This window comes from Coturnix japonica, chromosome 5 (assembly GCF_054131305.1).
Source record: "Coturnix japonica strain WE chromosome 5, WE-NBRP24, whole genome shotgun sequence".
Lineage (NCBI taxonomy): Eukaryota > Metazoa > Chordata > Aves > Galliformes > Phasianidae > Coturnix > Coturnix japonica.
In genome coordinates this window covers 16,089,618-16,115,128 of record NC_140667.1, presented here as the reverse complement: position 1 = coordinate 16,115,128, position 25,511 = coordinate 16,089,618, and the positions used below count along the sequence as shown (strand labels likewise).

Below are 25,511 nucleotides of genomic sequence, written 5' to 3'. Positions count from 1 at the left end.
CTGGCTGCTTTTGCCACAGACAGGCTATTTCACCAACCTTCCCCAGAAGGTCCCTTGCTCTCTGAACTAGCACAGAAGTGCCATGTAAGCAGCTCAACTGTAATGAGGAAAGAAATTGGCTCCGTGGCTACCTTAAAATAACTGTTACCTTGTTGTTCCACTTCTTAATTGTAACTCACATTAGTTGAGGACAAAAGCAAAGATGTTTTCTCTGGGTACACTTACCTGTAGTGTTTCCAGCTTACTCATTGCTGATTTTTTTTCCAGATTAAGTCATAGATGAGCACACTGTACTCCATACAACAGACTGAGGCAGAGTCACTTTCAAACCCTTCCTGCAGCATCAGACATGACAGCTTGAAAACATCCACCTAACCTCAGCATGATGAAGGCTCCAAAGTTTTTCAGGCTTATTACGCTACAAAAAATTATATTGTGACGCACAGCTCTTTCTGACAGAATTCCCAACTAATTCCCCTAAACAGATGTTTTAAATAACAAAAAAAGCATTTTTTTATGTTATCTGCATTCAAGTTTTTCAAGAGTTAGCAAAACTAGATGAGAAAATCTATTCTAAGCCTGAGTGGGATGCTGCTGGGAGACATACTAATTCAGTCTGACAAGCATTTTAAAGGCTTGCTGATTCACAAAACCACTTACATGCTACACACCCTATGCAGCCTGAGCTAGCTGTCATGGCTGTTAGACCCCTGTTAAGACAACATCTGACCCTTCTCCTTAACTTTTGTGCTTTGGAAGTATTTATCATGGGTTTCACTATGGCGGTGCCCTTTAGTGTCAAGGTAATTGAGATTTTTTTCTCAGTGCTGGCCTAGAAAACCCCTTATCTCTATGAAGTTATAACTCTGACATGGATATTCTCTGAGAATCAGAGCTCAACCAGCAGAGAAAAATGCTCAGCAAAATACAAAATGTCCACAAGTTCAGAAACACAGTGTTATGGATAGCAAATGCAGTGTTTTACAAGTAACACTGGTGATCTCCAGGCAACAGTGACTGCCGTTAAGCCCTCAGGCCTCCTACCATTGAGTTTACTTCAGGTTTTGCATCACCATCAACAAAGTACACTGTGCCAAGCACTTATTCCACTGTGCTACAGCAACTGCCAGCAATAAACACATAGAGAGACGTGTATCAGTAGCACAAACAGTACGCCCTACTACACCCCACACAGCTCTCCTGCCTCCTGGAGAAGCCTCCTATGATGCCTCCACGCTTGCCAGACCAGAGCAAAACCTCATGATGGTTTGTTTCTAATTTACACTCACCGCATCTGCTACCCACATGCATCTGTCCCACACCACATGATTGCTGTGGCTCTGACGGCTTGAGGGACTTTCTGGCCACTTCATGGTCCATGCCGGAGACACGGACACGGAACTGATCCCTGTTGACCGTCTTTCGTAAGGTTCGAATGGTTTTACGGAACCTCTTCTCTGTCTTTTTTCGGGCACAGCGCACATCACATGTATCTGAAAAGTACCAAGGGTGAAACCTGAATGAGTGACTGTGCACAAAAGTCCACCCAATGCCACTCACTGAGAATATGGCTTTTGTGAACAAGTCTTATGGAATGGACAAAACCAGTGGGTTTCAAGAAAATTAATCAGACCAGAAGACTTTAATCCATGGGCAGCAATTTGATCATAGAAACCACACCCATCTCTCAGCTCCTTTTGAAGCATGAACTTTAATTTTCAAAACAGGAGATACTTTTCATTATAATTTCGCGTAAAGATAGAAGTGAAAAATACAGAAGATAAGAAGCAAACCATAAGAAGCTTCAAATCGCACCTGGGATTATTTTCCAACCAACCTGTCACCTCCTTCTGGTTTGTTTCAAGCTCAAAGTCCGCAGTGATAAAAATCTCTCTGGTTGCTGGCAGTCTACTGAGGGCTCCATGGACTTTCTTGCCAGAGCTGCACGTTAGGTTTACATAGTGGAAGCTCTCCATTACTGAGTTATGTCTCTCTGTATGAACAAAATTAAAGGAAGCAAAAGCTTGGCCAGCTATGTTATTAGATGCTCAGCAGTCTTCGGTGCATATTTAATCACCAAAACTTCAAAGGGAGCAAATGACTTAGTCCAAACACTAGTAAAAAAACATTTTCTCCAGTTTCTCTCTGGGTGTACCTTCATGCAGAATCACGACTACAGTGCACCTATGGATGTACTCTGAGGGGGAGTCCCTAGAGCTGCCCTGGCTTTGAGGCATGCATGATTCAGTGCAAGGATTAGCACTTGGCTGCAGCGCTCAGCCTGCTTCCCGTGCGTTTTGCTAAGCAGGTTCCAATGAATTCCCTTTCTACCATGCAAAACATCTTAAAACTAAACTCTGCCTGCACCAGACAGGCTGCTGGAGGGAAACAAACGATTCTGCACTCACATGAAGCACGCGAAAAATGCATTAGCTTATAATGGTGTTTAAGTTAAGTGGTGGCTGCATTCACAGGACATTTGGAGACTGTTTTCAATCCCTCAAAGAGGGAAACAAGATTTAGTTAAAGAAAACATTCAGAATAAGCTCTGGTTCAGGAATAAGTGCTCTTCACTGAGTACCTCGCATAGTCCATCACTGTTACTCTTCTAAGGACAAAAAACCTGACATGCTGATTCACCATATTATTAAGAAACTTTATCTTTTTTCCCCCCTTATAAGAATTCTCATTTCCTGCTGACTTTGTACATTCTGTCTTGGAACAGACAAAGAGCTGACCTCACTGTGTCCATCTGGGGCTGCTAAAGTATAAGAGGAAAAGAAAAGAGGAATAATCTTTTTAGCAATAAAGTCAGCATAAGAGGCCTGGAGCATCTTCACAGAGGCATCAGAGAAGAAGCAGCAGGCAATAAAGGAAAGAAAAGAAAGAAAGGATAGAAAGGAAGGAAAGGACAAAATCAAAAGAATGAGAAGTATGGCTGATTTTACTGGGAACGTACTGACAGTGGCACAAACAAAAAAAAAGTAAGAGTTTTCTAGCAAACTCTAAGGTTATCAGAGGAAAGCCTGGTCACCTGAAACACCTACTTGCAAGAATCTTGGCTGGGAAGGAGTATGATTTATGAGGTTAGTAAGGAGTGGAAAGTTTGCAGCCCTCTGTGCACCTCCTATCAAGGAAACATTTAATAACCCCACAGATATGACTCTAACCTGCTTACCTGCATGTTTATATTCATACCTGGTATCATCTGTTCCAGACCTTCTTGAAACATCTTGGTCTTTTTCAAACTACATTTTCCTTCACTTAATTTAAAGGTTACACTTATCTTGATGGTTGAAAGATCTTCAGAAAGAAACAATGATATGTTATTTTAGAAAAGGAATGGAAAATTTGGAAAAACCTACTATCACATCACAATGATGTTATCAAAATTATGCTGACATACAGGGAAAAGTGGTCATCACAGGGGATCTAAAGAGATGGCAGCTTCCTATAGCTGTAAAGCTGGTTCTCAACTGGAATTGGAACAAAGCATGATAGGTTTCACTTAAAATAAAAGAGAGACAGAACGAGATCAAATCAAGAACTGCTTCTGGGCAAAATCAAATAAATGTTGGCTGAAATCAAAAGAAAGACTTCAAATAAAACAAGTTCAGAAAGCTGTTTACATTTATATAAAACAGCACTTTATCTGTTTAACTTCAGATGCTTTCTAAGCTCCACTGTCCAGCAACTCAACCTAGAACCTGTAAGTTGCCAACGCCTTCTATTTGGATGTCTAAAAAGAGCCACGGTACTGCTGGCCTCGCAGTTCATTCCACTGCTGGTCCATTTCTCTTTCCTTATTCTTAAATCTTAGATTGGATGATGCTGCTGAAGCTGTACAAGGGGAACTCTGCTGCAGTGATGAACTGCAGTCAGGAAGTCAAGGAAAGAAAAACGAGGGGGCAAAACAGAGCACGAAAATAGAAGGAAAACCAACAGAACTCCCCTATTTCACTGTCATCTATTGAAAGAAATCAGTCACATCGTGCAACAGTAAATCTAGTAATTACCCAGCCAAGTGGACGAATTTGTATTTTGCTGCTTTTTCTTAAGTTGAGATGAGCTGCCACAGGTGACAGTGTAGGCATCTTGTGTTCCTAACAGACAGATGATACAAACAGACAGTAAAAACATAGGCTCTGTGCACAGACTGAAGACTCCTGTCGTATAAGAGGCATTCTTAATGTGTTGATCCGCATCATCATCTTTTTCAAAGATGTAATTCATAAAATACTTGGCAGTAGTTTGTCTTTTCCTAAGTGATTAAAAAGACTCAGGAAGGAAAGAAACACCTGTCCCAGAAGCACCAACCAAGACTGCATGCTGTGTCCTGAGGCTGGAGGGACTAGGCAGGCAGAGCTCAGACCCCACGCAGGGCTGGAATGCCTCTGTGCCATTGAGCTGTGGCTCTCAGGGCCAATTAAGGAATGGCCCAGGGAGCACAGAGAATTCTGCCCTGTCTTCTTCAGTTTCAAAAAGACGGTTGTCATGAGAAGGGAATCTGAGGGTAGAGTGGCTATAAAGGACAGGGAAAGGGGGGCTTTCCTGGAACACTGGCTGGGATACAGCCCGTTATCTGTACTAAAAGAGGAAAGGTCCCTCTTGATTATCTGTTTCTTGGGGCATCCATGAGGGTTACAAGTTTTACTACTCTTTCACTATCTACAGAATCATATGGTTGGGCTTTTTTTTTCTCTTTTGTGCTTAGTTGCTGGTTTTGTTTTTTTTTTCCTTGTTGTTGTTGCTGGGCTTTTTTGGACTTACCAGAAACTACCTGAACATCTGAAGAACAGCTTAAGAAGCATCTATCACTCCTGCCACTCTTCATGCAGTGCAGCAATACCTTGGGTGACATATTATCAGGAAAGGACTCCTTTACCTCTAAACAGGACAAAACAAATACTCATGGGAGAAATAAAACATATACACACATACAAGAAATGGGTATGCAGCTTCTTATGTAGCTGGTACCAGAGAGCACCAATGCAATTAATAGATTGTTTAGACAGAAAAGGAAAGCAAAATAACATTGCTGAAAGATCCCAGAGTCCATCAGCAGACTTTCTCACACAGGGAAACAACAGGGAATAAATAGATAAAAGCATATGAAAGAACATCAAAGTCCCTCAAAGTATCTCCTGTTTTTTGGTGGTTTTTGTTGTTGTTTTTGTTTGTTTTTTTTTTTACCAGTTTTAACATCAGTACCATCATGCCTGATTAAAAAGTAAAACAGAATGCAAGGAATGAAGACTCCTACCACTTAACTGGACAGACTAATATTTCAGATCTGACTACAACCACGTGGCCTTCAGACACATCAGGAGCAGTAATGTATTTGCCAGGCATCTTACCAACACAGTCCTTTTTATTCCAGTGTAATTTGTAGTTAGAGTGGCACAGGCATTCATAGTCTCCTGGTGTGTTCACACACAGCTGCTGGCAGCCACCATTGTTGATGCTACATTCATTAATGTCTGCAGAGGAAAGGTACAATTAGATTTAGAAATTAACTTCTGCTGCATACTAAGACCACTAGATAAATGTGCAAAAAGTACTGCTTGATAGAGTTTGGAAAAGCTCTTAGGAAACCCATCTTGAAATGGTTTTGTTTTCATGGAAATATTTCAATGAATGTCAAATTGTATCAAATGTTTTGGGAGAGTTGATTCTTAAACCACACGTTAGAAAAAGATATATCTAGCCTCAACAATATGTTAACAAATTAACGTAAAGGAGAACAAATCAACTGCATATTGCACTGTATTTAGACAATTAGTATTTCTGTTATAGAATAAAGAGAGATAACAAAGACAGCATTTACACTGACAATCCTACAAAGTGTTCAGACAGAGATGTCAATCACAGCATGCTATTTCATTTCAAGGAGATAAATAACAGCAGTGAATCACCACCACCCCTTCTGGCCAACTAGCCAAATTCAGGGGCCTTGCCCAGCTCAGTAATTGCCAATAAAGAGAGAGGAATTACCAACAACACAACATATTGCTCTTGGTATACTGCTGTTCACTGATGCAGAATATAACTTCCATTGTGTAATCCTGAGCTCTGTTGGAACCGGATTGGCAGTTCCCTCCTTTACTACTTCCAGGAAGTCTTTTGGACCTTTGACTGAATTTCTGGGCTGCAAGGCTTGAGATTAGTGACATAAAGTCCATCTGGAGGCCAGTCACCAGCAGTGTACCCCAGGGGTCAATGCTATTTATCCTCTTCATTAAACCTGGATGACGGGACAAGAGTTCACCCCCAGTGACTTGGCAGATGATACAAAACTGGGAGGAGTGGCTGATACACCAGATGGTTGTGCCACTATTCAGAGGGACCTCAACTGGCTAGAGAAATGGGCTGGCAGGAATCTCATGAATTTCAACAAAGGGAAATGCAAAGTTCTGTTTCTGCTTCTCAGATCCACCCTGATGGCTGCTCCGCTCATCTCCAGTAGCTCTATGGTAATTATAAATAAAACTACAAAGATGTCACCATGCAATTCACAGTCAGTTCCAAAGAGTCACAGAAAGTTAGCACAACTGAATATATTCAGTTCTACATACTTTTCTCGATGGTAATCAGAGTACTTGTCACTGCTTTCTCCAGTTATTTGTTTCCTCCTCTAGATAAATAATCATTTGGAGAGAACACTATGAAATAGATTACCAAACAGAGCTGGTTTCAGGGTAAATATATGCTACTTTCAGAATTAGGTTAGCAGGCACAGAAAGGAGCAGCTGAGGAATGATGAAAAAAGACTACACCTTATATCTGTACTGCTTCCAAAGATACCACAGAATTGGCTCAAATATTTGGTTTTGATTGATTTTTAGGTAGTATCTAAGAAAATTATGTCCTATTATGTCCAGCACTTAGTCATATGTCTAAGTGTCATAAGGTACAAACTCAGTACACTTAACAGCAATCACAAGAGCTGGTAATTGCCAGCAAATAGAGGAGTGGTGTGGTACAAGGATTAACATCTGCACAAGAATATGGTATGAAGGAGCAATTAGAATCCAAGAGATAAACTTCAGTTCCTTTTCCCCATCAGTGCTCAAAAGAAATTGAATTAGTGCAGAGGAATTTATGAGAAAAGACTTCCTTTGGCAAGCAGAACACACAGTGTTACTCCCTATCTACTCAGATAGATTTCCTGATTACCAGTATAAAACAGTGATGCTGCAGCCCTTTAATCTTCTCCACAGGCTTTTTAAAAGCAGAAGTTAGGACAGATGAGACACAAAGAGACCTCTGAACTGTTAACTCCAGCAAGTGTGTTCATTTTTCCACAGAAATAAATCTTGCTAAGAATTAGGTAAGCAGAAGCAGCCAGCAAAGTCCTGCTAAAAAGCTTATGTGAAACAGGTTTATTTCTATTTAGTGTTCAGTTATCCATGCTTTCGTCTGGTAATTCTGTAAATCTACTGCAGAAACATCAACACTTCACACACACTAAGGTTCCATCTTCCACTTCCCTCTTTTCTTGAACTTTTCACACAGTAGAACGTCCAGGAGTATTGTTCTTCGTAAATCAACATCAGCTAGAACTCCAATTTGCATCATGTAATGATTTGACACATACAAGGATAACTCACATAACTGTAATTATTGAAGTCACCCAGACAATCCTGTTCTTAAAGCCCTACTCAACTCACTATTTGTTGAAGTGAATGAGACCTCTGCATGTGAAGAATCTGCCAAACTACAGCTTCCATGTCAAAATGCAGACCAGCACTCTGCCAGCATAGAATGTAGTAAGATTTTGTACCTCACCTCCACAGTGTGTGAAGCCATAGAGAGCATATCCTTTGTTACACGTACACTCAAACGTGCCTGGATGATTGATGCACATATGGTCGCATGTCCGTTCAAAAGAGCATTCATCAATGTCTGTGAGATTTAAAGGGACACATCAGTATCATTCAGCCTGACCAGGGAGCGCTTATGAGCTAACAGAGTTGGACAGAAAGATGAGCAGGATTACATAAACTAAGCAAATTCTTTTAAACTAAATAACACAGCACTGTGAAACAACAGCTTTCAAGAGAACAGTTACTTTGCCAAACCAGCTTTTTCTTGGCAAATATGAAACCTGATGCTACGTTTTAATAATTATGTTCTAAATGAAATTTGCTCCTCTTCTTTGTAGGGGCTGGGGAGGGAAAGCTGGCAGAAACCCTTTTAAGAAAAGTCTGCATAATGTCTGTGGAAATAGATTTACCAAAGGAAGTATTGCCTTCATGTTTCCCCAGAGATGAAAGTAGGGGCTCAGTTCTTAACTGTGCACTAATACGCAGTGCCTGAGTTAAGGCTACTGGCAAACACAGAGTTCTCTGAGATACACCTGGAAAGAGAGGACTGGAACAATCCAACCCAAACCATTCTATGGCTCTGTTATTTTTTCCATGGATCCACCATATCGCACATTTAGATTTCAGTGTCAGTTTCCAAAAGCTGCTGAGATCTGTTTTCCCAGTGAAAACTTCCCTTGGCATTACAACCCCTTTGCACACATCCTCTTTGTACAGTTAGCAAAAACATCTAATCACGACCTCAGTAAATCAAATGGTAACATGAAGACATTTCCATCACTTTCTAAGGCATCAAACAGTTAGTTATAATAATCAAAGGCATCTAAAACTCTTGTGGCAGTACACTGAGTCACCATCCCTGGATGTGTTTAAAAACAATTTGGATGTGGTGCTCAGGGACATGATTTAGCTGAGGGTTGTTAGGGTAGCATGGTTAGGCTGCGGTTGGACTTGATGGTCTTTAAGTTCTTTTCCAACCTGAGCAATTCAATGATTATGCATGGACAGAAAGATACTGACTTTATTTCTCCCTGTAAGTTACACTAAGAGCATCAATAGTAGGGCGGAAAAAAAAAAAAAAAGAATTATCTACTGAAGGATATTTTTAATATGACGCTATCTCATTACACCACCAAAAATACCTCCTACAACAGTATCAAGCCAATTGTATTAATTCAGCAGCTGCATCAGAAATTAAAAAGCATACAGTTAAAAAAAAAAAACTAACTGAGGAACGGAAATTATTCTGGAGTCCATTAGCACTTCATCATTGTAGTAGATGTCCAAACCATGCTGATTTGTCCTACTTTTATTGCCTCTCCAGCATACATACCTTGACAAGACTTCTCATCTGTTAATAATTTAAACCCTTTTCTGCAGCTGCAATCAAAACTGCCAACAGTGTTTTTACAGAAATGATCACAGCCTCCATTATTGGATTGGCACTCATCAATGTCTGTGGAAAAAAAGAAAAACAAGCAAACAGAAAAAACACGAGTAAGCAGAATACATTCCACATATTTCCACTGTCAGCTCCAGAAAACAGTCATGTTCAGCTGGTGGGGAAGAAGCACAGAGACAAAATCTAATAAACCTATCACAAATCTCGGAGTTAGATCCAGCTCTTAGTAATGACCTGGCCCATTCAGCCTCGTGATTGTATTACTGCTTTCATTCATCTTTTTTTCTGTCACATACATTTCAGTATAAATATATATGCACATAAGACCACTTCCCCAAGCTTTGTTTGGAAACACTTGACTTAAACGCTCTCCAACAGGTTTTAGCCCTTTCAAAGTTCTCTCCTAATTTTCCTCCTCCTAAGCCCTGCAGAAATGTGACTTGAGGGAATTCCTGATTTGTCCTTTCCATGCCAACATTAAAGCAAATCCTTTAGCTAATGTTAATTGACTCGGGCATGGGGATTCCATCATTTTTGCCTAGCAGAACATTTAATTATAATCTTAGCATTTAATTATAGGAAAATATGTTCCAATATATTACCAAACACCCTCTTTCTCCTTGCCAGTATTCTAATTATCCTTAGAGCTGCTTGAAACAGCGTAATTCTACTCAGGCTTCTCTGAACTACACTCTAATACTTACTTACAGATTTCTGTAATACCCTGTTGAATGTGGATAGCAGTCAATGGGACTGTATGCTTCTAAGAAGCTACAAACCTACACCTCTGAGCTCTACTCCTCCCAGCCCTCACAGGTCCATAACAAGGCCATCTTGGTGAGGGGAGAGCAGCGTGGATTTCTGCATGTGATACACTGTGATGTTCTCACAAGGCAACTGTGCATCACTCCTAGCTACAGTGCCTCCTGGGATCACACTACAAATACAAGCCTTTCTCCACACACTGGATTACCTTCACTTGGAGATGAGTATGCAAGTTGCTAGTACACACATGTCAAAACCCACCTTTGCATGTCTTCCCATCAAACTGGAGTGTGAATCCAACAGGACAGCTGCAGTGAACTCCGGTTGATGTATCTTTACACGTACGATCGCAGCCACCGTTATTAACTGCACACGTTTCTAGCCAACACAAACAAACAGAAACCTACCAGTGTTTGCTCAGGGATATTATAATGGTAAGAAACATCACACGATACAAGCCACAGTTCCAAGCATGCTGATGTTCAACCACATTCAGCCTATAGTTCACTCCACAAGCCTCACTCTGCTCGCATCCACACTTCAGTCTCCAGAAACACTGAACAATCATTGATGAATGTCAGTGGGTGCCATCTTTTTTCCTCATGAAGGAATTCAGTGACACATCTTTGCTTCATCCTCGCTTCCATTTGAGACGCCACTCTGTAATACTGCCCCTCTGCTGCCCTCTTTTGCACAGCAACAACATGTAGTGGGAATTTGGTGGGAGGGTTCAATCTCTACTGCCACATCATTGATATCCATCTCTGACATTGTGGGCCAGCATCACAGAATAAAAGGCAACACTTTCAGAGCAACCCTTGTACACAAGCAACTGCCAAATCTATATATTGCCTCAGTTACGCCCAGTTTTTCATGTAGACTCTACAGACTGACATATTGCCTCTAGGTTTTTCATCACTAGGGCCAGTTCTCTTCCATGCAGAGGCATACTTTTAACTGAAGAGAAACAGGTGAAGCGCTGCCCCTCCACAATCAGTTGGAACAGCCATAGTACAGAAAGAAACTGTGCTGTGTTCCCATGGTGAAGTAGAACCATGGAAACACGTGGTACTTTGAGGGCAAGTTCCTGATCTTCCTGCTGACCATCACAAACAATGTACAAAGTTGCTCGTGGTTTATGTCTGTCCTTAAAGGGTACTGTGGCACCATGAGCAGAATTCACAGAACGGCTTAAGTTGGAAGGGACCTTAAAGATCATTCAGTTTCAACTCCCCTACAGTGGGCTTGTTGCCACTCACTAGATCAGTCTGCTCTGGGCCATATCCATGCTGGCCTTTAACACCTCTGGGAACAGAGAACTCAGCCCAGAACTGATTCTGACAAATTAAAAAAAGAAAAGAAAAGAAAAAAAAAGAAAAAGAACAAATATAAAATGTAAAAGGCTTCAGCAAACAGCAAAATTATTTTGGATAAGCACTTTTACCCATGAGTAAACGTCGTTTAACCCGCTTGTCCACATCAGCTCCTGCTGTAACGTTGCCCTCTGGAACTTCGACAGCAGCCTCTTCCCTCTCTATGAGCAAGGAACAAGAAAAAAGCAGATGAGCAAATATGCCCTGACCAGAAACCTCATATATGCACAGACAAGAAAATGGCAACATGATGCACTGAATTAATCAGAGATGGTTGGATCTAATTAGGTAGAAATAAAATTTTTAAAAGAAAACCACGAAGACCCTTCAGCCAAAGCCATGGGAATATGTGGTTGCTTCCATGCAACTCATGTCTGTTTCAGTATTCTCAAATTTGGTAAACAGAAAATGCAGTACTGATGTGGTGAACAGTAACAAGATGAAAGAACCAAATGATCTGTCGTGAGCTGCTCTCTTACAATCACGCTGTCATCATCTATTACAGATGAACGAAAGGACAAGCAGTTTTGCCTGAGCTATTGATTTCAATCAACAGGCTACAAAGTCTCCCAGAGACTGGTTTATAGGTCTCAAGTGCTTTGGATAACTGCTTTTCAAAACTTGTCCTTTAATTGAATTCAGAGTTCTGGTTTTAACATATGTACTGCTTTGGTTACACTCTATGGCTCGTGCTGTTCAAGAAACTTGATCTGAAAATCCTAGAAAGAAAGGAATCTTCTTTGGTTAGTGACAAGCTTTGTGTTTCAAAGGGACCAGAGCTAATTACAGGCTGCAGTAACACGAGGTAGCTACTTACATAGGGAAGCAAAAGTTGCCTGAACCCAACCAGCTCACTCATGCAATAGCAAGCTTTTTAGCTTTGGATTCATTGATGTTTTCTAGCTCTACTAGTAAGTGGAACATTAGCCATGAACATACAGTAATATCAAACCACTCGAGTTGGTCATCAGCAAACACTACTCCTCTCCTCTACATACTGACCCAGGCAGGTTTTCCCATCCACTTGCATGATGTACTTGGGGTGACATCCACAAATAGGCCCATTATCAGCATCATCACATGTATGTTGACAGCCACCGTTTCCATGATTGCATGTTACTAGGAAGAAAATATACATTAGACTTCACAAATACTTCCAGCCTCTTTAAAAGACAGCACCCCACTTTGTCTCCATCTGGCCATCCAATACACCTTCTTATCACATCCACTTCCTCAAAAACTCCGAGACTCAAACAGTGCACTGTTCTCTTGTGGAGCAGAACTTAAACAATGGTACAACTTCCAAACTACATATTCTTTGGCAAATTATAGATTGGTGCAAGAGTGTCCTGCAAAGCTATTGATTCTGGTTTGCCCTAAAAGCAATCTTAAGACATGTCACACCAGTTTTGCTGTAACATATCAAATCCCACACCACCACAAGGAGAACACTGTTTACTTCAGAAAACCATAACCATATGCAGAATGTTGCATACAAATGCAGCTTCTCTGGTTCTTGGACAGCTCAAATCCTGGTCGGCATTCACAAGCAACCCCTCCTTTGGGTGTTTCTCTGCAGATGTGGGCACAGCCATGATCTTTATTCATGCAGCTCATGCCTTCTGCAAAACAGACAAAAGCAAGAGCATCAGCATCCTCGGTAATTCTGTGTGCAGGCAACAAGCAAATAAGATCAGCCCAACATAGACAGCCATCACTTGCAACTTCTGGGAAGTCTCCACAGCACTAGGGCAAAAAGCATGAGCTTACATACTAGCAAGACAGAAAGTCCAGTCCTACAAAGCCACAATGCTTCTCCAGCAGTGATCTTTCCTGCGCCCATGTTCTTTGATTGCAAAGACAAAAAGCAGCAGCCCTAGGTTTGCGCAGCATCTACATTCCCATCTAACACTCTCACCTTATATTTGTGTTCATAAAACCTTTAGCAAAAAACACAAGGTAGTTGGTACATGGCATGTTCAAAGCCTAAAGAGAAGTTCTTAGTTCTCTGATTAAAATGAAGGCTCACCAGACACAGGAACATCATAAGATGTCAGACAAATCACAGAATTGTGAGAGTTGGAAGGGACCCTTAGAGGCCATCTAGCCCAGCTCCTCTGCAATGAGCAGGGACACCCACAGCTAGGTCAGGTGCTCAGCGCTCCATACAGTCTGAGCTTGAATGTCTCCAGGGATGGGGCATCCACCACCTCTCTGGGCAACCTGTGCCAGTGCCTCACTACCATTATTGTAAGAATCTTTTTTCTTACATCCAGCTTAAATCTCCCCTTCTTTAGTATGAAAACATTTCCCCTTGTCCTAACAATAGACCCAGCTAAAAGAGTCTGCCCCCTTCTTTCTTACAGCCTCCCTTTAGATACTGAAAAGTTGCTATCAAGTCTCCTCCATCATTCCTACTCCAAACACTGGCCTACACAGCTGTCTCCCAAAGGAATGACCAAACGGTGACCAGACAGATGTGCAAACTCTACCTATGCTGTATGACAATTTTTTTCTTTATTTCAAGAAAACCTCTCTAAACAATCCCACTGGAGATTTTCACACCGTTTTCTATTTCTGCACACCTCACAATGGGTGACGATTTGGTGCCCAGTATCTGCCAAAACCCAAAGAATAAGCAAGGCAACACCTGTGGCTTTCTTCTTCCTGATGCACCTCATAAAAACATTTTAGACTCTGATAGCTGGGAGCACAGTTTTGCTGAAGCCTTTTCTCTTGCTACAAAACTGCAAAAGGAAACTCCTAAATGAAAATAAAACCACTGTAATGAAAAGCAGAGGTCAGCTCCTTGTCATTACCCCATTACACTTGTTAGGCCCTTGCTCGGCACGCAACCAACTATGGCACCCTTTTCTCTGTTAAGAAAGCTTTAAGTAACAATAGAATGGATGTTGCAGAGCCTGGATTATTCTGCTCTACTGGCTTTTTGATTCCTTTCCCACAGTGAGAACCCTTAGAGGTCTAACAAGACAATGACACTTAAATCCTGCAGCACACAGACACAGCCCAAGGAGCCCACATGAAAGCTGCCATCCATTAAGTGCTGTCATTCAAGAAATGGGACAATCCATGAGACCACAAATTAGCCTCATTAACTCTTGTTTTCATGACATCTCCGTACTTAAACGTGCAGTATAATTTGGTCCATTAGCTCAGCGTTGTCAGAAAGCATTAAGAGAATTAGCAGCTTAATTTCTGTTAGCAAAGTTGTCGGCGTTGTTTGGTTTGGAATTTTTTGGTTTTGTCTACTCCGAGCTACAAGTGGGAAATAGCTCAGGCAGGTACTTCAGTGAACCTCACTGATACCAGACAAATGGTTTAAATGCTGAACTGGGGATTGCTCATTTCTGAGCTAGCAGAGTTCAATCAGGTCTCCACGGAAAGCTAGAAATGCACTTTCCAAAACAGCACGCGGTATAATATCAGAGTGTAACAAGGTATATAACCAAATCCACCAAAATCTAGCTGATCTGAAAGAGAGCATTTTATAGAGGAGAAATACACCCACGCTTCATAGCATTTACTATGAATCTGCTGCAAATTTCCAAAGGTGCAGAAAAAGTGTATTTTCCATTTGGCCCCATTTTACAAGGATCTATTAGAGAAATGTACAATTCAAGCACTGTTTGCCTGCAGACTCCATCACAGATGCACAGTCTTCCAGGTCACAAGGTCACACTGTTCCAGATCTGTTCTCATGTCACACTGTGGTCCAGCCCCACACCTTGTACTTCCCAGGCACACGACTTCTTGAGCAGCAGTTCTTATCCTGCTGGCACACAAGTCCCTGGGGAAGGAGGTGTCACTGGGCACCTCCCCCTAGACAAGGGAACAGAATCCAGAGCCTGCCTGTCCTTTCTAATGGCCTTTGGGATGTTAACCAGTGGTAAAATCTGTCATAAATATCAATAGCCACTTCAAGATGAACCTTTTTTCTAGTGAAAATTCTATACTTTCCTTCTTTTTTCTATTCTATAACATGCAAGTTAAACACAAAAATAAGCTACAATTGTACAGCTGTCCTGCCAGCCAGAGCAACTGCCTCCCAGTGTAATTCCATTCTCTCACATACTGAGAAATAGCTGGTTCAAAGCAGAAATCCTAGGGAAAAATATGATTTTGCACAACTTCAAGGCAGACAGTTCAAGTGGTTTAAGCAGGGGCCAGGCAGAACCATCACAAACCTCAGAGCATCCCACACACTAGACCAACATGATCATACCAGCTGAAAATCAACTTAAACGAATTATCAGACTCTCCTCTGATAGCTACCTGACCTTGAGTTCTGTCTCACAGTCCTGGAATAGGTGACAGGGAACCCAGAAGATATGAACAAATAAACTCAGAAGAGACAGTGAGCTTGAGGCATCCTGATAACCCTAGTCCTCAGGAGGAATATAGCAGCCTCAAGCCTCCGCATTTCTTCGATCTACCGTTCACTCATTTTCCAGTATTGCAAACCTTTAAGAAGAGTGTGCACTCTTAACTGAGCTGAGAGACAAGGAAAGAGATACTGACTTATACTGCAGATAAGAAACAGAACTAAATAGGTGGGCTAGGCAGTATAGGTGGCAAACATTGTTTAGATTGATGCTGTGATGTCTCAAGGGAGGACTAATAAAGGATATGCACTGACAGATAAATATGCAAGGCAGAGACTTAGCAATGAGTGGAAAAGGAGAGAACAAAGTGAGGGGAAGAGATACAGCAATGAGATTTGGCTTACAGCAGACTTGCCCACCCAAGATTAAAAATAGTGGGGAATTCCATGGAGTGCTTCTTCACAGTATTGCAGAAAGAGGCAGGGGGTAAACAGTCACAGAGCTATGGCCTGAAAAAAAAGTAGTTTTAAAAACCCAAACCACCACTTCTGTATTTCAGTATCAAGAATTCCAAAGGTATAATTATTAATGACAGGAAATACTACTGCTGTTAGCTTAAGGGAGGGAGTAGAGTATACTCAAGAAGTAACAAATAAGAAAAGTTGGAAGCTTCTCCTTTCTTAGCATCAGACAAGGTGAGGAGTTGAAGCAACTGATTTTCATTCTTGGATTCATCCATCATCTATGCACATAAACATACACCACTGCTAGCAAACACAGAAACATGAAGGGAAAAGCTCTGTTCTGCCACTGCAGCCTGCTGCTCTGAGCAATGTCCTGAGAAATCACTGTATCAGCCAACCTCCATGAGACCAAGCCTGGTACCAGAAAACTGATAAAACAGATTCAAACAAGAGATCAATTCAGTTGTATGAGATGACAGCCATCTCAATGCGTGCATCTCTGGATGGCCATATATGTCTATAAAGGCTGATCTCCTCAGTATGGGGATTTTTAAAGTGAGATTTGTTTATTCATGCTCAGATTCCTCTTATAGTCATGCCAACGATAAGTCTTAGATTAAAGAAAGCTTTCCAGCCTTAAATACTTCTGAGCAAGATATTCACCATACAGTTCAATGGACAAATCCCTGATCTGAGCAACCACTTTAAAGTATTCCTCAAGGGCATCCAAAATAATTTTGTTCAACCTGATATCTAATTAGACATCCAAGGCTCTCTGATCTCTCAAAGGTCGCTTCATAAAGGTTTTACTCAAAACAAAGAACAGGATTTGAATACCTTTGGGGCTGACAAACTATAAATCTACTAACTGAAACCTAAACACTATACAGAGAATCTAAAAGGTACCTAGGGGTAATATAGGTACTGGAACCAAAGTGAAAATGGCCAGAGCTCGCTGTTCTTCAGTGTGTTGATGTTCCCGGTAATAGGATGTAGTTCAGCTATCCAATGGAGCATAAAGTACACTGGGAACAGTAGTACTGTCTTTAGGAGGTACAACATACAGACATACAGATGGGATCAAAGAGATATAAGGGATGTGAAGTGCCTTCAAAGTCACTTAGAAGATCTTGACACACCGTTCCTTAAAGGAATTAGGACTTCAAGACCCTTCACAGCCTTGAAAAACTCAAACTCAAAGTACTTTTGAAGCTGCTGTAGAGACTCCACAGTGAACTTTTGTCAGAAACTCCTGCTTGGTGCCTGGGGGGAGGCAGTCAGTACCTTCTGAGCGGTGGATGCACGTATGCTGGTTGTCACTGAGAAAGAAGCCTTCCTTACAGCGACACTCATAGCTCCCCACTGTGTTGACACAAACGTGCTGGCAGCCACCGTTGTTGAACATGCATTCATCTGTATCTGAAAGACAGAAAAAAAGATCAGGTTTATAGCTATCCTGTAGCAATCAGAAAAATTCTTTAGGTTCGAATAGACCACTAAGATCCTCTAGTCCAACTTTCCATCCCCACCATGCCCACTAACCATGTCCCTCAGTGCCACACCTGCACGGCTTCTGAACACCTCTAGGGATGGCATCTCCACCACCTACCTGGGTAGCCTGTGCCAGTGCCTCACCACTCTTTCTAAGAGGAAATATCTCCTAATATGCAACTGGAATCTCTCTGGTGCAACTTAAGGCCATTACCACCAGACACCTAAGACAATTTTGACCAGTCTGTTGTTCCAGCACCATTGCAAAAGTATATTTTTGCTCCTCCTGTCTGCAGTCTGCTCAGTCAGTTACCATGCTGGCCAATCAGACCAACGTCAGAGCAGCCTCAGGGCAGCCAGGAACAAAGTACCAGCACAGATCCACTCTCCACGTAGAACACATGCCTCATCTTGGAGCAGCTGCAGAATACTACCACTAAGCAACCTAGCATGCTCACATCTAGTCTGAGCATACATGCATCATTCTGTCTCTGCAGGACACAACTTCAGCTCCAAATCTGTGCAAGCAGTATAAGGCAGTTCTCAGTAAAAATCTTCATTCTGATGCAAAGGTGGAACAAAATCAAACATCAGCTCCAAAATCAATTTGGCCTAAATATAAAACCTGCCTCTTCTTTCTCCTTACCTTCACTCTGGATATAAGTCACACATCACATCATTTCTGATGCTCAGCTTGATCTATTATCTCCAACCTTAGGTCATTAACTTACCACCAAGGAGCTGCTGTATTGCCTAATAACAGTCAAGGACAAAAGTCTGCTCTGAAAACAGGTTTAATGTCAGTTTTACACTACATGGAATTTCAACAATACTGGAGACTATAGAAACACTCTAATTGTATGGTAACCAGGAGAAACAAAGAATAGAAAAACCTCCTGAGCAACAGGATGTTCATCAGAATTCCAGATCTTCCATTCTATCCCTTAGTTTCTGCAGACTTTTGTAACCTCTGCCAGTAAAAAATAAATAAATAACTATAAAATCCTATCCCAATTTTCAGAGATGCCAGTTTGGACAGGAAGCAAAAATGCTCAGCATCTTAACAATCAACAAAGCCAAGCATTACTTAGGGAAAGCACTGGTTCCATCTGTAAGTTACTATGGAATACCACGTTTGCTCCCTGTTCTGTTCATTGTTCCTGTGATAACAGCACAATGTTTTTAATTTAATACTTCAGTATTTCTGGCATAAAACAGCTGCCTTCCAGGAAAAAAAAAAAAAAAAAAAAAAAAAAAAAAGGGAAAAAAAAAAAGAGAAAGAGAAAGGCTTTTAGTAAGAAGCATAATGCAGCATTACAACAGATTTAATTTCTGCTGAAGGCAGTGAGTAAGCCAATTGGATGTGAAAGAATGTGACCTGCTCATAGCAACAACGGTGGCTGTCATATGCCTATCACAGAGAAGCAGAGTATTCTAGAGCTCTACAGTGATGTGAATGTGCAAACAATCGTGAATAAACAGCCACCATAAGCCTTCAGCACCACGGTTTTGAACTCCAGCAGATGTTTCTGTCTTACAGGCCTTGGAAAGCTTACAAAATATCATCTCTTTCCAACAAGTAATTGTCTATTTGGCTAAAACCCAGGCACACAGCTGAGATCTTCAAAAATGAGGGTGAGAGGGGAACGACCATGGTGTGAACAAAGTAAATAAACAGATTAAGAGAAGATGTGATCCAATTTGCTGCATGCCAAAATATTTATTTAAAGTTTACATCACATCTCAACAATTGGCTGGTCAGTGGTAAAGACTTCATTGTATGTCAGTGGCATTTTATTTTGGAAAGTCTGCCACGCAGCTCCGAGCAGCTTCCCAGCAATGGAACAGGTGGTAGATTTTGGTCAAAGATATGCCTGTGCCTTACTGATCCCAAACAAGTCAGCTGAAGCACGTCCTAGAACGGCATCCTTTGGTGCCACTGCAAGAGGCAACGCGTTAGCTCACATTCAGCCCTCCCTGGTAACCTCATCTGAACTCCGGTGTGTTTACACAAAGGCGCCAGAGAAAAATAAGACGTCCTTCCTAATAAGTTAAAGCATCAGCAGATACTTTGCCTCCCTCTCTGCCTTCTTTAGTGAAATACTTGAGATTTGGCAACTTCATCCTCTGCTCAGCTTATGCTCTAACAAAGTCAATCTGTGGTTTTGCAGTAGGTAAAGCACAACACAACCCCACTGGAGACTCCAGAGCTTTTCTGTTGTCACCCATATATTGGTCTGATCCCCCTTCTGATGTGCCATTAACCCATGGGAAATGGGAAATAGCTGGAAAACCAGCTATTCATAGGAGCCAATGCTTTGTAAGCCCTAGATCTGCGAGCGCCACTCTCCACCAGACAAGCTGATGAAGTGTAGCTGATGAAGCTGATGACCACCACCTCCCAGAAATACAGTTATTGTTACCTTAGCACCCCCAATCGCCATGTCCATGAGCACACTCCTTACCCAGGCAGTTGTGGCCATCGTGAGCCAACATAAAGCCATCGTAGCAGGTACAGCGGTAATTTCCAGGGATGTTGAAGCACTCATGGACGCAGCCTCCATTGAAGTCGTTATCACATTCATCAATGTCTAACGAATAAAGCAAAAGTCAGTATGATGGATGTGTTACAGACACTTTGTGACATGACCACATAAATGTCAACATCAGCTGCTGCCCCAGATTGTCGTTGTCTTGCAAATAGAGCATGTTTAACGTGTCATACGCTGCCGATGTCCCAAAAACGTGACAAAATACCCTGAAACTGCCATGTGGATTTATTTCATAGCCCAAGGCTTTAAGGCTGCTGATTAAACAACAAGCTAGCAGTAAGACCAAGTGACACTGCTAGGCTAAAAGCCATGTCACCAGCTCTTTTTGATTCCGCAATCAAGAAACACAGAAGGTATTCTGACTTTAGGATCATCCTGGAGAACAAGTGATCCTCCTTGTTTTAAGACACATTTCTTTAATTTTCTGTTTTGCCTTAGGAATATTTCATGTTTTCACATGTAACATCACAGTAAGTTCTAGTAACCTCACCTTTACAAGGCTGCCTGATAAAGGAATGGCTGAAAGCTCCATCTAAAGGCCTTCTGAACAGTCAGAGGCTGTGTTCTGGGCTCCTTGCAGCAGATAGGAGTATATGACACTATCAAAGGGTAACAGCACACAAGGGGAAGTCAGAATACTTGTATCACCAGATCGCTGTCATGGACCATCACAGCAGAACTCAAGTTGATTGACAGCTCATATGAACACATCATATGGTTATTCTGGGGAACTCCGTGCTGAAGGGCATCACTCGCACCAAAATCTTTAAAGTGCTCAAAATCCACGTCTGTTAACACGCATTTGACATGGATAATTCACTTCAGAACAGCAATATTCATAAAAGATGTGCTACAACGTGGGAGATCACAGCAAATTGCTTACAAGACCCACATTCTGCCTCTATGCTGCCGGTGGGAAATGTTTCTCACACGTTCCAGTAGCTCAGAACCTTACAGGGAGGGAGAGAGATGCCTCTGCACACTCAGAGCTGCTGTCACGTTACCTTCACATTTCTTCCCTTCGCCGGTGTAGCCAACCTTGCACATGCACTTGTACAGCTTGGGGGTGTTCTGGCAAATGGCGTCCGGGTGGCAGTCATCGAGCCCCAGGGCACACTCATCCACATCTGCAAAGAGACAGCAGGGTCAGGGGGTGCCAGGGATGGGGAAGGGGGCACACGCCCTGCACACATCGCAGACTGCGTGGCATCAGGCTGCAGGCATGCATACACATACATGCATGTGTTTGCAGTCGGAGGCAGAAACATGCAGAAACCATCTCTGAGTTGACATGTGTACGCTGGCTGTACCTGGATACCAATGGATCTGTGAGCAACTCGGGTCAGCCTGTGCTACGGTTACGTACCCATGGATAAATACATCTACGCTGGGAACTCCGTGAGGGTTAGCTGATAGTTGCACAGAGATTCTACAGATAGCAGAAGGAGCCATGGCTGCACCTCTTCACAGAGCGATGGAGAACAGGAGGAGCACAGTTACCCTCCTGGGTACCAAACACAGTTGCTGGAGGAGCTCTGACACACCCGTGCCATTGCTCTCAGGATGCCTGTGGCCTCAAACCGACGGAAGGACTTTACAGAACTGCGATATCCGAGTGGCACCGAGCCCGGCGCCCTGAAACACCGACTTACCGTTGAACTGACGCGTAAGCTATTATCAGCGCCAATCCTTTTAAATACAAAAGCGGTGTCTGCGAGCAGCCATCAGAGCACGGCACGCCAACATCCGCGTGGGAGCTTCGGGGCAGAGGAAATAGGGAGAGAGAGAAACGCGGACAGGAGCAAGTCCTGGGGATGGAGAAGCACAGAGAGAAGGAGGAGAGGAAGAGCCGTCACGGGCAGCAGAGACATCGGCTCCATTCGGCAAAAGTCAGACGCGGACAGGAGGCTTCCAGAGAGGGAGAGCTGCAGGAGGAGCGCCCGCGCACCCCACGCAGATTAGAGAGCGGCTGCGGGAGCAGCAGGACGGGCTGCAGAACGGCAGCAGAAGGTGACTCCTTCCGTAGCCAAGCGCTCCTAGAAGGGGATCGCTTTCTAGCTGGGAATTTCAGCCAACACCTCTCCCGTTCACAATCACAGCATTCATCTCTCTCTTTCATTTGCAGTCACGGAACACGCCTGTAGGTACCGCGGCGCTGCCAACTTCTGGAAGGGCTCGTTAACCCCTCGCGGAGCCGATCGGCGCTCAGCGGGGCTCAGGTGCGCGCAGCGCAGCGCACACACGGGCTGCGACGGCCGCGGGACTCGGCCCCGGGGCTTTGGGGGGGACGCACCTGCCCGGCCCGCGGCCCCGGTGCGCACCGAGGGCTGCATCCAGAGCGCGGCGTTAACGCGCGGCACTCACCGGGCGGCGGCGGGGCGGCGTGGCCCGGCGCGGGCAGCAGCAGGAGCAGCAGCGGCAGCGCCCGCGCCCCCGCCGCGCTCGGGCGGCCGCCGGACCCCATCGGTGGCGCTGCGGCGGCGGAGGCTGCGGCTGCCGCTGCCGGGCGGGAGGGAGGAGGCGGCGGAGGGAGGTGCCGCGGGACCGCCTCGAGCCGACAGCGGGCGCGGGGCTGGGCGGGCCTCGTGCGGGGGCCGGGCCGTCCCTCCCGCCCCGGCGGCTCCGCGGCCCCCCGCCCACGGGAAGCCCGCCCAGCACCTGCGGCCGCCCCGCACGCAGGTGTCCGGGCAGCACCGCGCCCCTGAGGCACTCGGAGCCGCTCTCGGAGCCCGCCGCGTCCCGGTGCCGTGAGCCGGAGCGTCGGGCCGGGCTCCGTGCGCTATCCATTATAACTGCCCGAGCGGCGCTCCGGCTGTTGGGGGGATGCTCCTTTCCAACCCTCCGTTGTTTTGTTCTGTGGGAAATGCCCGGCTCTGTCTCGCTGTAAGGGCGGTGGATACGCATTAGTAAATCTTCGGAGTGGAACTTTCCCTCAGCCTTTGTCCCCGGTTCCTTAATGGGAGCTATAAATTACCGCTTTCTCGCTGGAGCATCAGGCTTCAGTGCGTCTGAAACGATCAAAGTTACTCTCTTTTAAAATCCAGTGAGAAGCGACCCATTGTACAGCGGGACCGTGTCAGCCCCCGTCAGACCCATCCGTACGTGCACAGAGCTCCACGCCGTGCCCCAAGACGTGCCCCCAGCAAGAAAGGAATGAAGCTTTTCCCCACAGTCTCTACACTCTGGTGAATCACAGAATTATCAGGGTTGGAAAAGATCATCCTAGTCCAACCATTCCCAATACTTCCCAGCTAAATCATATCCCTCAACACAACATCCAAACGTTTCTTGAACACTCCCATGGTCGGTGACTCCACCACCTCCCTGGGCAGTGCATTGCAATGCCTGAACACCCTTTACTAGAAGTAATATTTCCTAATGTCCAGCCTGAATCTCCCCTGGCACAGCTTGAAACCATTCCCTCTAGTTCTATCATCAATTACACGAGAGAAGAGGCCAACCCCGAGCTCCCCCAACCTCCCTTCAGGAAGTTATAGGGAGCAATAACGTCTCCCCTGAGCCCCCTCTTCTCCAGGCTGAACAATCCCAGCTCCTTCAGCCTCTCCTCGTAAGTCCTGTGCTCCAGACCCCTCACCAGCTTTGTAGCCCTCCTCTGAACACGTTCCAGGGCCTCAATGTCTTTCTTGCAGCGAGGGGCCCAAAACTGGACACAGTACTCGAGCTGCGGCCTCATCAGTGCCACAGGGGGACAATTATCTCCCTGTTCCTGCTAGTAACACTGTTTCTGATACAAGTAACAGTGAATGAGCAGTTACATTTGTGGTAGGAACACACACACACCCACACGCCTCATAGGAGCCAACACCATCGAGTCCAGCCCCTGGCTCCATGCAGGACCACCTCACCCAGGAGCACTGCTTACGGTGTCCCTGTGAGCAGTTCCCAACATGCAGAGAGCATTTCCCATTGAAGGATGTGCCCGCATGCCGCTGCCTTACAGAAAAGCTGTTACACATCCTTAATCTTCCCCTCCATCTTCCTCCAGGAACTCGACAAACGCTCACCCAGATAAAACTCATCACAAGAAACAATGGCAGACACAACAACCACACAGATAACCTGTAAGAGAAGGCACGAGGAGCCCAAATCCCGCAAAACCAATGCTTTCAGAGGCACAATAAAAGCAAAGCTGCTCATTTGCTTTTGTAAACTGAAATAAAAAGTGACAGAAATGTTTAGGAATGCCCAAATTAGATCAAAAGACCTCAACACACAGCTTGGAAAACAAACAGGAACAGTTTTAGATTTATCTTACTTAATCAAACCATTTTTCAGTACGTAAATCTCAAAGTGCTTTGTGAAGGATCTCGGCTATAATTAACGTGTAACGCTCATTTGTTTATGAGGAAGGATTGCCATTAAAGTCTCTCTTTGAAGACACAAACCAGACTGAAGCTCAGACCCAACTCGGATGTCTCCCTGCAGCCCTTTTTAACTATTTCCGTTCAGCCACAGTCGCAGGGATGGCTGACTACAAAGCACCGTAAGGGCAGAGAATGGCTTAAAACAGATGAAGCTGACTCTGAAGAACTGAAGAGTGTTGAGCAGGAATAAAAACAAACTTAGCAGGGGCAGTTTAACTAGGACAGACTCCAAACAGCGCTGTTTTTTGACAGCAGTTAAAAATAAATAAATAACCAGCATCAAAGAATTTTAGAGAGGAAAATAGCTGCTTATCCCAAGCAGCACAGGTAAGCAGGGTACCTTTGTTCATGAAGCAGCGATCCTTCCATCAGCAGCAATCTCCTCGAGGCACCTCGCAGCCTTCCAGCCTAAGCTGTCTCAGCCTCCTGCAGACAGCAGTTCCATCCAGATGCTTAAGGCAGAGAGACACTGAAGTTTTACTTTTGGAAAAGGCTCATCCATCTGAAAATGTACCTGCTTCTTCCTGTGGTACTAATGCACATGCTGTAGTTTTGCCAGCACTGCTCATTGCAAACTTCCTCTGACCATCGGGGCTGTCACAAACACTGAGTGCTGCTCCAAAGAAGCTCTTCCATACAACCATACCCAACTGCCTGGAGAGAGCTGAATGCATTTCTCTGAGAGCTGGGGATAAAACTACTAACCCACGTGTTTTCATGTATATAACATCTCAGAGCTTTCATTTCAAGACCTCCTTGTCTCCACATGCACACCAGGCTTTGAACAGTCGCTGTCCTTTCAGATGAATCACTCAGACTTTTGCACTTATGCTTTCCATGTGCCCAGGGGTTTTTACAAGCTACTGATCACATTGTGGAGATCTACAGCAATAACATGGCTCCAGCAGTC

The 25,511-nt window shown here is 43.9% G+C and overlaps 1 protein-coding gene across 9 annotated transcripts in view; it reads right to left on the bottom strand.

Moving 5' to 3' along the window:
* The window catches only part of SCUBE2 (signal peptide, CUB domain and EGF like domain containing 2), a 37,107-nt gene extending 14,318 nt beyond the window's left edge, over window positions 1-22,789 (bottom strand). For 2 of the 9 annotated variants that reach the window (XR_014947065.1, XM_085550131.1), the window contains exons 1-16: window positions 22,581-22,788; window positions 21,221-21,343; window positions 20,130-20,255; window positions 17,458-17,592; window positions 12,863-12,988; window positions 12,369-12,485; window positions 11,438-11,527; window positions 10,255-10,371; window positions 9,160-9,282; window positions 7,789-7,905; window positions 5,358-5,480; window positions 4,771-4,887; window positions 4,017-4,103; window positions 3,199-3,303; window positions 1,838-2,023; window positions 1,290-1,493 (exon numbers count right to left, since the gene is read on the bottom strand). Coding sequence is in view for 6 of the 9 variants with exons in the window: in XM_085550131.1 (XP_085406257.1) it covers window positions 1,290-1,493; window positions 1,838-2,023; window positions 3,199-3,303; window positions 4,017-4,103; window positions 4,771-4,887; window positions 5,358-5,480; window positions 7,789-7,905; window positions 9,160-9,282; window positions 10,255-10,371; window positions 11,438-11,527; window positions 12,369-12,485; window positions 12,863-12,988; window positions 17,458-17,592; window positions 20,130-20,255; window positions 21,221-21,343; window positions 22,581-22,680 (1,996 nt within the window). In the remaining 3 variants the exon portion in view is untranslated. Of the gene's footprint in view, window positions 1-1,289; window positions 1,494-1,837; window positions 2,024-3,198; window positions 3,304-4,016; window positions 4,104-4,770; window positions 4,888-5,357; window positions 5,481-7,788; window positions 7,906-9,159; window positions 9,283-10,254; window positions 10,372-11,437; window positions 11,528-12,368; window positions 12,486-12,862; window positions 12,989-17,457; window positions 17,593-20,129; window positions 20,256-21,220; window positions 21,344-21,582; window positions 21,614-21,868; window positions 22,025-22,580 lie in introns of those variants that run through there. The other 7 variants (XR_014947066.1, XM_085550132.1, XM_085550135.1 and 4 more) reach the window with 6 other exon arrangements.
* Between the last annotated feature and the right edge of the window lie 2,722 nt (window positions 22,790-25,511).